We start from the raw sequence: 13,124 nt of genomic DNA, 5'->3' as shown, positions 1-13,124 counted from the left end.
AAACATTTCAAAGAACACTTCTGCTCTTTGGATTTTACATCATCATATGAGTCTGTAGATTTTTAAATCTAAGTTGTTAGTGAGCTGTGATACAGCTATGTGAGAGCTATAAGTATGTACAATTTTAAGTAGGAGTGCACTGATAACTGGGCTGAGACTGATAGCTGCTGTGCAGCCTGGCAACATGGAGACCAGCATCTAGCTGGTAAGTTTGTTGGGGGGAAAGGACATGGGGGGGAGCAGATTGAGGCCCCCATAGTAAGGGAGGGAGTGGGGCAGGGGCAGGCACTGGCCTGCTGGGCAGGGCACAGTGTGATGCCAACAGCTCATCTAGGGGGGGCAGCTCCTGCCTCTGCATGCACCCCTGGGGGATGCATGGAGGGGCATGTGCCACACCCCCCCCCCCATCCCCTGGATCTGTGCAAAGAGTGAGGGTGGGCTGCCCACTGCATGCTTGTGGCCGGGGCTGCTCCAGCCTCTTCCTGGCAGCTGTGCTCAGGCTCGGTCTAGGTGGGGCAGGTGGCAGCAGCACTGGAAGGGGAGGCTACTGCAAATGTTGTGGTGGCTCTAGGCCCCCTCCCAGCACCACTGCCACCCACCCTGCTCCACCAGCCTGAGTGTAGCTACCAGGTAGAGGGTGGAGCAGCTCTGGACCCGAGTCCACAGCAGGCAGCCCACTCTCTCCCCACACACAAATTAGCAGGGGGGCACATGCCCCCGTGCTTTCTCCAGGGTTGCACACCATGGTAGGAGCCATCCTGTGCCCCGCAGATGAGCCATCAGCTCTGTCCTATGCCCTGGCTGTGTAGCTTCTGCCCCTGCCCTAGCCCCACTCCCTTACCTTGGGGGCCTCAATTTGCTTCTACCCCCCCCACTCAATGTTCCTTCCCCCCAACAGATTTGCCATCCAGATGGTGTTCTCCAAGCTGCACTCCTGGTCACATGCATGCTGCAGCTGCGCACATGCATGTGGCATTTATCTGTGACATTATTGGCCACATCAGCCGAGAAAAGCCAATTGCCAGTAATGTCAAATTTCCTTGTATCATTGCCGATGCAGTATGGACCAGTGTATTGGTGCACCTCTAATTTTAAGTGCATTATTTCTAAATGCTCCTTTCAGCAATGTGTTTCTGTTAGTAAGTTTATTCATCTGAGGCTACTGAAAATGGATTTTAATACAGTGAACAGTAAAGTGAATGACTACAGATCCCTTGTGAGTTTGCTCAGTTTACAGCCAAGCTTCCTCCTATTCTGGGACTTGCATTAGCACTTCATGTTTCATTCAATAGCATAGTCCTTATGAAGCTCACCAATTGCTGAAAACCAATACTGGCAGGCTCTCACTTCATACTTTTCTATGCTGTTAATAAAGTTGATCACGTTTGACTAATACACTGTGGAAGTATAAATGGAAGGGAAGAATGTCTCAAGAGTCTACTGTTAACTCACTGTTTAATTATCACAGCACTTGCAGCTATACTTGCTGCTTTGTGGAGGTTCAGAACATTATGTTCAAGGATATAATTTATTGTAATCTTCTGCATTGGATTCAGAGCATTAGTAGGTGTTTGTACTCTAGATAGATGAACGTTCTGTTTACAGTTAAGTGTAACAGTATGTACTTAACCATTAAATATGGCAACTGCTGTTAATATTTTTTAACAAGTTTAATTCAGATTTTTAAAAGTTTAGAGTTTTTTGTTAGCTAGTATATGTGTGCACCTTTAATAGAAGTGGACTTATTGGTAGGATCACATTTGAGATAAGGCAGAACCTATGGTTCTAGCTCTTTTATGAAATTAATTGATTTTAATGACAGAGTAAGAATGGGGACATGGCTGAGTAAGCATACCTAGTTTTGGAAGCCAACAGTAAATTTGGCTGCAAATACAATTAAAAAAAATTTAATTGAATTAAAAAATAAACTATTGTACTAGGAATGCATGACTTACCAGCTGAAATTGTGATTTGTCTTGTACTTTCGGTAATGAGTGACCAGAGATGGTACAAAGAAATTTTACTGATGATTTGACTAGGGCCCATGGCAGTAAAGTGAATGAGTGCCTCAGCTTTATAGGATCGAGTTGGTAACTACATTCTATTCTTGTCTAATAATATCAGTTTTATTACTTAGATGCCACAGAATTTTTACATTATGAATAGAAAGGAGGCAACTTTAGTCTTTAATTCTCTGTGCAGTAGACAGCTTCACAACATTCACCTAGAGTAATCTGTATTGTGAACGTACATTTTTAAATGTGCACACTAGGAAGATGATGTTGCTGTTGTCAGGTCTTTTATGTTCCACATGGAGTGAGTAAAATACGGAAGAGTAGAAGTTGTCTACGTGTTTCCTATGTAAACTAATTTTAATACAGTGATTACATTAATGGATAAAGCAGGTATCTCTGTAATTGTGATATTACTGCAGTAGAAAAGGTATAAATAAGAGGCATTGTAAATTGCTTGAGAGGACATATTTGTTAGCATACAGGTAATATTTCTAGCAGGTCAAAAAATCACATAGCTTACAGTGTAAGTTGCTTAAAGCTGAAGTTAAATAAATGCTGGGAGCAAAGAATGATTAATTTTATATGCCACCCTTTCCAAAAAAGGCTCGGGGCATAGCTCACTAATTTTGGCTACTTGTAGGAAGAGAGCTTTTAACTGCAGGTGTATTGTGGTTATCAATTTTCTTTGTTTGCTTGCTTGTTTGTTTGTAAGTGACCATTTTAATAGTAATGGTGGTATTTAATGGCCTGTGAAGATGAGGGGATAAAATTTGAAACACTTGTCAAACACAGTGACTTAACTGACGGGCTCAAAAGCGCAGCAGTGACATTAAATGGGAATTGATGCATCTGATCTCTTTTATCACAGGTGAGAGAAATGGCTGCTACCACACTGAGTGGTCTGTTACAGTGCAGCTTCCTCGCTATGGATGGTCCCATGCAGACTCACTTTGAACAGCTCTGCAAGATGAGGTTACCAAAAAAGAGAAAACGAGACCCTGGCACCGTAGCAGATACCATTCCTTCTGGAGGTAAAAGAGCAGGTTCTACCTTTAAAAAGCTGGCTAGGGAAGATTAAAACGTTCTGTGTTCTTTCACCAGCTGATTATGTGAGCATGCCCCACAGTGCAGGTGTTTGCTTAGAGAGACTTACAGTTAAATGTTTGTAAATGATTTTTGTTTATCAATCTCTGCTTTGCCTGTGCATGACACGGGGAGAAGGAGACCTGCTTGTAAAATCCTGATTTCAAATAGATGTATTGAATAATCTTGCAGCATAAATGATGAATAATAGTTTACTGCTGTAAAGTAGGGAAGGCGGATTTTATAGTGTGCCTTTTCCATTAAAAATAATGAAAGAGCTGGAATTACTGACAGTGAAGTTTGGTCTGCGTCTGCCATGGAAGCGTATCTTAAATGTTAGAAGCATATACTGCCACAGCTCTGTTATTGTCTTTCCATTGCAGACCTGGTTAAGCGCCATGCTGGTGTGCTAGGACTTAGTGCATGTATTTTGTCAAGTCCCTATGATGTACCCACCTGGATGCCCCAGCTGTTGATGGACCTCAGTGCTCATCTGAATGATCCTCAGCCTATTGAGGTAAGAACACCTACTCTTAATTCATTCCTTTTCCTCTTTTAATATAGCAAAACTAAAACATGCTGCTTGTCCTCTGATGAAAGACTGTGAAGGAATGCATTCATTACAGAGGGTGGGAGCAAATGCAACACTTCAAGCACTGCAAAGTGCAGCTGCACTTCGAAGCAATTAAAAAATGGAATATTTTAGACACAGACATGTACAGAGCCCTGCCACATACCCCAGATGGAGCTCTTCAGTACCACCTTAGCTCTATGCAGTGCCCTGCTATTTGGCAAGGGGGTGTGACGGGTCTGTGGTGACCTGCAGCTCCACTCCCCGCTTCCACCACCACTACCACCATGGCAAGGTTGGGAGTGGAGTAGACTGTCAATGTGGCTCTGCTTCCCTACAGTTCCACTGAACAAGGGGGCATGGAACAGATGTCAGTGAGCTCTCTCCTGTTTGCCCTGCCTCTTTCTAAGAGCATTATCCCTGCTGGAACTAGGAGACCAGATGCAGAGAGGTACACAGGAATAGGGACTTGGAGAGTAGGAATGCTGGTTCCAGCAGGAGAGTGGGGGCAGCATGAAGCCTCTAATCTTCTGCTTCCAGGAGGTGGAGTGGGAAGAGGGAGCACTAACTGACAGTGTCCTGCTCTCTCTTCCTAATAATAATGTTTGGAACCTCTCCTTATATGATCCATCTCCAGTCTTCCTTGCAAATTATTCATATGGAGAGAGCCAAAATTGTTTTGGGGTTTGGGTTCAGTGACACGTGAGTCCACCACCAGTGCAAATAAAATAGAAATTCAAGAGGAAGAAAGAAAACAGTTTCAACTAATATGGATTAGACAGTATCGTAAGTGGCTTCAGGCTTGTAAAAATTTTGCAAAAGGTGCCCTTGGTTCATGAGTCTTAGCAACTACTGATTGAGAGGTTAGAAGTAAAACTAGAGCTGTAAAAATACGAAACCTGAAGCTCGGATTGGATACTTATTTGGGGTCCTTAGCCTCAAAATATTCCCAACATACATACACACTCTAGTGCAGCCATTTCTTCAAAATAAGCACTTCCTATTGCATTTAAATATTTTTATCCTGTTCCTGGGATCTTTTGATGCATATAGAATCATAGGTACAGCTGGAAGGAATGTCAGGAGGTCATTTAGTTCAAGTCCCTGCTCAAGGCATGATCATCTTTGACTTGACCATTGAGGCTGTTTGTGTAATCTGCTTTAAATAATTCTAGGTTTTTCTGTCCTTCCTCAATTTGAAGATATACATGGTAATCTATATTCTGTCTGAAATTAAGCAGAAGGTAGGCCAGGTGGCTGGTTAGAGACTGAGGATAGAAATGGACGTTGTATTTATCCCGGAAGAAACTGTTTTATCCTGAGACAAGGTGCAGTCATTCAGACATCTGTGTTTATTGCAGAACAAACCCTAAAAAGGTTTATGGGATAAGAAGTGTGCTAACAGTTTATACTGGGATGTTATGAAGTTTGTCTGAATAGTTGTCCTAGGATTGCATCATTGAATCAGTGGCAGAAAAGTAGCAGTGCATTTGACTGCTCACTAAACCCTGACTGGAAGAGCAGTGTGTCTACATGCCAATACTGGGACTCTTCTCTGCTGGGACAGCTTGTCCTGGGACAAATGAAAACATCTGTTCCTAGCCTAACTGGTTCTGAGGCATGACCTTAGGTAGAAATGTACTTCATCAGATGTAATTTGAAGAGGAATGAGTCTTCCCTCATAAGTTATGTTTACCAGATTGAGTCATTTTTGTTGCTCTCTAATTTGCCCCTACTTTTCTTAAAGTGCAGAGCCCAAAACTGGACATGGTGCTTTAGATGAGGCCTATCAGTGCCAAATAGAACAGAAGAATCGTTTTCCTTGATTTGCAAGTGACATGCAGTACACCAGTGGCTGCTTTTGTGACGAGCATATTGGCTTTTATTCAGTTTATGGTCCATTCTAACTCTTGCATATTTTTCTTCAGTACCACAGCCTAGCCAATCATTCCTCAGTCTGTATTTGTGCATCCAGTTGTTCTGTATCTAAGTACAGGACTTTAAACTTGCCATTACTGAATTTCATGTAGTTGATTTTTGAACCACTTCTCCAATTCATCAAGGTAATCTGAATCCTAGCCTTACCCACATCTCTGCCCATCTTGGTGTAAACTTATCAAATGTGCACTCATTCATATCCTCCAAATCTGTTAATGAACATATTAAACAGTATTGGACCCAAAATGGATGCCTGGGGAAACCTATACTGCATCTCATCCCAGCTGGATATCAAGCCATTGAAGACTACTCATTGAGCACATTGATCCAACTGCTTGTGTATCTGTGTTGCAGTACTTTCATCTAGTCTGTATTTCCGTAGTTTACTAATGGGATTGTCATGAGATACTGGTGTCAGAAACCTTGCTAAAATCAAGATATACTATATCTGCTGCTTCCCCCCTATCCACAGAGCGTTTCACCTTGTCACAGAAGGAAATCAAGTTGGTTAGGCATGAATTGCTTTTGATGAATCCATGCTGACTGTTGGATCACCTTGTTTTCCTTCCATTGCTTGGAAGTTTCCTTACTAACCTTCTCCATGTTCTCTGTTGGTATTGAGATCAGACAGAGTGATCTATAATCCCTTGGACACTCCTTCCCTTGATTTAAAATGTAAAATGATTTCATAAAAATATTCTTTTTCTTACACAGATGACTGTAAAGAAAACACTGTCCAATTTCCGGAGGACCCACCATGACAATTGGCAGGAGCACAAACAGCAGTTCACTGATGACCAGCTGCTTGTCCTTACAGACCTCTTAGTATCACCCTGCTATTATGCATAAATAAGGTAAATGTGCATGTGTATTCGTTAAGTTGGGGAAACACTGCTGCCTTTTGTGAAATCTGCTGTAGCCATCTAATTGGACAGAGTGAAGGAAAAGAGCCTCAAGTCCAGAGGAGAGTGTTCTCTCCAAACTAACACTTTATCCAGCTCAGGGGAGCATCTCCTGTTGGCTAAGAACTGATAGTGATCGGCTGTGTGTTTGTTGTATATTCCCTTTTTTTAGACTACATTTTTTCTGGTCCCCCTTTGCTCCCACCCCTTTGCCAATTAGCTTCCCCTTGAGCATCTGTCACAGGACCCATCACTAAAGAAACATTGAAGTACTTCTCTCTACTTCACCCTACCCTAAGAGCAAGTACAAGTCTTTGGCTTGTAGAACTTTGATTTCCTGTTTGCTGAAACTCTGTTAGTTTTGAAAGGAAGTTATTATTTTTGTTTTTATTTTGTTCTACAGTATTAACTTCTTTGTAACTATTTCTGTTTCAGGTTTCATTTGGAAAATGAGGATGTAGAAACATTTCTGCAAAATAAAGGAAACTCAAAACTAATTTATCGTGTAGAGAACTTGGTTTTGGAACTATTTTTAAATGCAAATATTCAAGTCCTGAGCGGGCTCTATTCATCAAGAACTCCAACTCCACACGGAGCAGCTATGAGAGCCTTGCAGTCTTCCATAACTGCATCTGTGGAGCCTGGTTCTGACATGTTACAAAGTTCCATGTCACTGGCCTGTGTTACAAAACTGCAGTTATTTCTCATGCACAGTGGCTTATGCCGGATGTCTCTTCTCTTATCTCATCTTTTCTCTTCCTCCACATCCCCAGCCATTTTTAAGCAGTAGATATGCAGAACACACAGGATTGTGTGAGTCGGAACCTTCTCAGTGAACCTCTCCAATTTTGGTTGATTTAACTTTTTATCTGATCGACCTGCAAGACCAGGAGCCAATTTTTTTCACAAAGGATTTATTTTTCACTGCGTGGGTTTGAGCACCCATTAGATGATGGCCCTGTATCATTTAATCCACCTCAGATCTGGATTACTTTTTATAATCTCTATATAAATGTAAATATCCATTCTGCTTTTTGCAGCCTAGATCGGCAGGGCAGGAAGCAGGAAAACTTACATGGCCTAGTTGAGTTTTAATAGAAGCTCAGCCAGGTGTAGAACACAAAACCATGACCATCTGCAGCTTTCTAAAGCAAGTGGAAAGGCTGGGAATCCTTTCAGATGAATAGAGCCCATAGATATGAAGTTCTTGTCTCCAAGCAATGTTTGAATTAATAGAATGAAGAATATATGCTTTGTGCATAAAAGCACTGAATGGCCGACTTTTTTTTTTTTTAAATACTCTCATTTACAAAGACTCTTAGTTGCTATTTGAACAAACATCCCTTGCATAAATGGGAGACTGCTAAGATAGTGGAAGTTCTATATATTTTTTTTTTTGCCTGCAACTTTGTTCAGAGACTATCTATTGGCTATTTAATGACATGTTTAATATGTGTTACATAGATGTAAAAGACTGTATAAATTGTAGAGGCATTGCATTAATGAAACATTGTACAGTTTGCGACCTTTTACATAACACCATTGTGAGATTATTTTGTAAAGATTCACACTTAGATGTTAATACTATAGTGGTATTGGCTTTTGTATCAAATCAAATGCCATTAGTTTTTTTTAAATTATTTTCTTTAACAGAATATCTTTCCATGTCTAAAAGGCAGAGATTTTATTTTGTTTTGGGTTTTCATTGATCTCATTACTTATATCTGATGCAGATTTTTAATGCAATGTTTGTGGCCATCTCTAAATGAAGACATCACATGTTTTGATGTGGTAAGTTTATAGAATGCAAGGTACTTCCTACATTGAAATAAATTCCCAAGTTGGTGTGTGTTTCATCTTTCATACAGCCAAACTGGAACACTATGATACAATTTGAATCATCTACCTGCTGAGTATGTGACTCAATCCAAACTTAAAAGCACAGCAGTGTTCCTAGTACAGTATTTAGTAAACGTCAGCACACAGATGTAACCACTGTATAGCGTAGTGCCAAAATTATTTCAATCGTGTACCTAGTTTAAAACCCAATAAATGGATTGTTTGTAACATCTGCATTTTTCATCTTTTCAAAAGTAGACATTCATTGTGTAAAGAACAGAATGTTAGATTTATCTGCTCTGATTTTTCTCTGGAGATTGTGCGTCAAATCTTCATACCTGCTTTTCCTGTGGTAAGAGTTTATGCATTATATAAACATAATAATATACTTGTGTTCCAAAGCCATTTTATATTATTGTATGTATAAATGTAGCCTTTTCACCAGCCACTGAAATAGTTTACCTCAGGACTAGACTATGACATCTGTTTTAACGTCACACAGCATGTGGATGAATAATGCTGCATTAATTTGAATTCAGGTTGTAATTTGAAGCAGGCACAGTTGGTGTTTACTAGGGCTGATCAAAATAGCACTGTTCCATTTTGACTAGAGTTTTGAGGTTTCAATGGAACAGCGTTTTGTTTCAAATGTCATTTAGAGTAGAAACAGCTGTTTTGTTTTGCTTCATTAAAACAGTGAGGCTGTTTCAGCGCTGTTTCAACGTTTCGTCCATTCGCTATAATAGGGAAGCTCAAAACAGCCTTGCCAATCTGGCAGGCAGATTGGGACCCAACCCCCCAGGAGGGCTGCCAGGGCTGTGCCAGTCCCCTGGGGGTGACTGCCCCTGATCTGCCTGCCAGATGAGGGAGGGAAGCTGGTGCTGCCACCTGGGACTGGGGAAGGGAACTGAGCCCAATTGCTCATTCCCCTCCCCAGTGTTAGATGGGGCTGGGACAAGGAACTGGGCTGAGTTGCCTTCCCCAGCCAGATTGCAGCACTGGAGTGGGGAAGTTGACCTCGGGCCAGCCAGGGCTCAGTTGCCTTCCCCTGTGCTGTGATTGACTTCCCACTCCAGTTGCAGGAGGTTGGGAGAGCCAGGGCTGCACTCCCCACCTGGCTAAGCCTGGAACTGCTGGGAGTGCAGTGCTGGTTCTCCCCTGTCTCCCACCACCTGGCTGCTGCCTCCTTCGAAACTCTAAACATTTTGACTAGCCTGATTTTGTTTTGAGGCTGTTCCAAAGCCCTTCGTTTTGTTTTGATTTCTCTGCTTTGAGCTCGAAACGAGTCAAAACAGTGTTGATACAAAACAGGCGGCAAAATTTCCGCAAGCCCTATTTACAGAAGTGAAAATGTCTCAAATACCGTGGTCCAATGGTATTATAACTGAAAGCCTTATGAAGATACTGGTTCAGTACCACCTTGAAGGGTCCTTCCCTATCTGTGCCACTCACTGATTCCCTAGAACTTTGAGCAACTGTTTCCCTCTTTGTTTCCCCCTTGAAGTGTTGTGAAGTCTGAACTTGCTTATGTTGTGAGATTTGGAATGTACCTCAGGCTTCAACAGTGGATACACTAAGAAAACATTTAAAATCAGAGCTTTGGATCTCTCAAGCACCATATAGAATAAAAGGTATTTTGTGATTCTTTGAGCCAAGGTCAGGGGAGGGTTGACCTCAGGCCAGCTTTATAAAGGTGAAAATTTACATTCTTAGCTGGCCAACTGCCGCTGGATTAAGGAATTGGAATAGAAATAGAACTGATAATATGTGAAGAAATGCAACCGCAAAGGATATACACTCGTAGTATCTGGGGAACAAGCAGATACCACTGATCAGGATGGACAATTTACAAAGCAACAGCAAATTACTTGACTTAAACAGTTGTCCTGGTAAAGCACAAAACCTATTAAAAGAGTAACTATTCCATGGGATAAAACATACCTGTAACTGATGCAAATTAATGTCCCTGAAGTCTTCAATATGCAGTTGTGGTTTTTTAATTCGATCTGTCCTTGTCTCGGATACCTTCTCAAAGCATTATGATGTAAGCCAACTTCTCATTTTTCTTGGAGAAAGCTTATTGTTCCAGGATCCTACAGATATACAAGTCACAGAATCATAAGGCTGGAAGGGACATCAGAGATCATTGGGTCCATCCCCCTGTATAAGCAGGAAAGACATCTGGTGTCAGATGACCCCAGCCAGGTGACCATCAAGTCTTCTCTTGAAGACCTCTAGGGTAGATGATTGCAGCACCTCTGTGGCGGGGAGCTTGTTTCATAGTCTGGACACCCTAGTTGTAAAGAAGTTTTTCCCAGTGTTCAGCCTGAAACTATCTGAGCCTTAAGGATTGTATGCTTAAGGATCAATGATTCTTCTCGTACTCCCTTAACCTGTGGTTCTTGGTCTCTCAGGGGATTCTCCACTAGTGACCTGAGCTTATTAAAATTTGTGTTTTTGAAGTCTGAGACTTCGAGCATGTTATCTGTCTATAGTCCCACTTCAAGTATCTGTAAAGTACCAAAGAGAATGCGGTAATACTGATGGATCTACACTTAAGTAGGACTTAAGTGGTTGGAGGATTCAACTTTCTGAAGTCATAGGCAAGAAGACAACCAGAGAGAAAGTGCCCTAACACTTCCTCAGCCCCTCTTCTCCTCTCCCCATGCTATGTATAAAGCTCATTCAAGTTAAGAAGGACAAGCCTGTCAGAGAGACATCAATGCAGCTTGACATAGGGTATGTGTGTGTAAGGCTGTGCTGCTCCTCTCTTGTCCCAGGTTTGGATCAATTGGGACCACTTCAAATGAGATGCGTGTTTAATAGCCCTAAAATGGGAAATGTTTTATGGAGTATCTTTTTGTTCACTGATGAATCTGCTCATCTTCGTGGCTTTCCTTAAGCATCCTATTGGAAGGCTACATAATTCACTAGCTGGCTTCAGTCATTTCTCACCATTTCTCTCAAGCCATAAAATATTTTAGATCCTAAACATTTCCCCTCTCTGAGATTATGTAGATTTTGTTTCTCTTCCTGCAACTATTGGCTACTTCAGTATTTCTACTGTAGTGCAATCCTAGCAGTACAGTAAAACTGATTTTTGAGGGAAACAGTAGGCATCCTTTCTTTCCTTGGTCTTTACGCTAGCTTGGGGAACAAAAAATGGGAGGGATGCGGGTGCTGTTCCAGTGTAATCACTTCCATTGTGATCCATATTCCTCCATCAAGTCATAGATGCTAGGACTGGAAAGGATTGACCACAACAGATCATTGAGTCTGATCCCCTGCATGGGCAGGAAAGAGTGCTGGGGTCAGAAGACCCCAGCCAGATCCCTATCCAGCCTTCTCTTAAAGACCTCCAAGGAAGGGAAGAGCACCACCTCCCTTGGAAGCCCATTCCAAATTTTGGCCACCCTTACTGTGAAGAAGTTTTTCCTGATGTCTAGCCTAAATCTGCTCTCTTTCAGTTTGTGACCATTGTTCTTTGTTACCCCTGGTGAACAGAGCATTTCCGATCTCTTGCTGTCCCCTCCTAATGAATTTGTAGGTGGCTACAAGATCACATCTCAGCCTTCTCTTGCAGAGGCTGAAGAGGTCCAGGTCCCTTAATCTCTCCTCATAGGGCTTAGCCAGTAAACCCTTAACCATATGAGTGGCACTCCCCTGAACCTTCTCAAGGCTATCCACATCCTTCTTAAAGTACAGTGCCCAAAACTGGATGCGGTATTCCAACTGTGGTCTGACCAGTATTGCGTAGAGGGGAAGTATCACCTCTTTGGTTCTATTTTTCATGCATCTGCTGATGCATGATAAAGTGCGGTTAGCTTTGCTGATGATTTTGTCACACTGACTTGTGTTCATTTTGGAGTCCACTATGACTCCAAGATCCCTTTCTGCTTCTGTGCTGGTGAGAGGGTCATTTCCTAGCCAGTAGGTGTGCTGGATATTTTTACACCCCAGGTGGAGCACTCTGCATTTGTCCTTGTACTGCATCCTATTGTGTACTGCCCACTTTTCTAACCTGTCCAGGTCTGCCTGCAATCGTTCCCTACCGTCTGGTGTGTTCTTCACCCCACAATTTAGTATCATCTGCAGACTTGGACAGAGTACACTTCACACCCACATCCAAGTCACTGATGAAGATATTGAAGAGTACAGGTCCAAGGGCCGAGCCCTGCAGGACCCCACTACCCACCTCCTTGCATGTTGATATTGACCCATCTACTACCACCCTGGGTGCGACCCCCACACCAACTTGCCACCCACCAGACTGTATAAACATCTACATCACAGCCTTCTAATTTATGAGAATGGGATGAGATGCTGTATCAAAGGCCTTCCTAAAATCCAAGAAAACAGCATCCACCTTTACTCCTGCATCTCAGCGTTTTGTGACCTGGTTATAAAACAAAACCAGATTAGTCAGGCATGATCTACCTGCTACAAATCCATGCTGGTTGCCCTGCTGCTGCATTTTTCCTGCCGGACTCACACAAATATGATCCTTAATCTTTTCAAAGACTTTTCCAAGGATGGAGGTGAGACTGACTGGCCTATAATTATTTGGATCCTCCTTGCTCCCCTTCTTGAAAATAGGGACCACACTGGCCCTTTTTCCAGTCCTCCAGCACCTGACCCGAGCCCCACGAGTGCTCAACCAGCCATGCCAGTGGTCCTGCTATGACACTGGCCAATTCTTTCAGTATCATCTGGGCCTGCTGACTTGAACACATCCAGTCTATCCAAGTGACTGCACCAAGTCAGCATTGATAGTTG

General features: G+C 42.3%; 1 protein-coding gene across 2 annotated transcripts in view; it reads left to right on the top strand.

The window, feature by feature from the left end:
• The window catches only part of PSME4 (proteasome activator subunit 4), a 114,988-nt gene extending 106,412 nt beyond the window's left edge, over window positions 1-8,576 (top strand). For both annotated transcript variants that reach the window (XM_090049420.1, XM_090049430.1), the window contains 4 exons: window positions 2,884-3,046; window positions 3,482-3,615; window positions 6,322-6,461; window positions 6,945-8,576. In XM_090049420.1, the coding sequence (XP_089905546.1) occupies window positions 2,884-3,046; window positions 3,482-3,615; window positions 6,322-6,456 (432 nt within the window). In that variant the 3' untranslated portion in view covers window positions 6,457-6,461; window positions 6,945-8,576. The remainder of the gene's footprint in view (window positions 1-2,883; window positions 3,047-3,481; window positions 3,616-6,321; window positions 6,462-6,944) is intronic.
• The last annotated feature ends 4,548 nt before the right edge of the window (window positions 8,577-13,124 follow it).

The sequence above is a fragment of the Crocodylus siamensis genome, chromosome 1 (genome assembly GCF_052110815.1).
Source record: "Crocodylus siamensis isolate JL-2025a chromosome 1, ASM5211081v1, whole genome shotgun sequence".
NCBI classification, from domain to species: Eukaryota; Metazoa; Chordata; order Crocodylia; family Crocodylidae; genus Crocodylus; species Crocodylus siamensis.
This window is presented reverse-complemented; position numbering and strand designations above follow the sequence as displayed.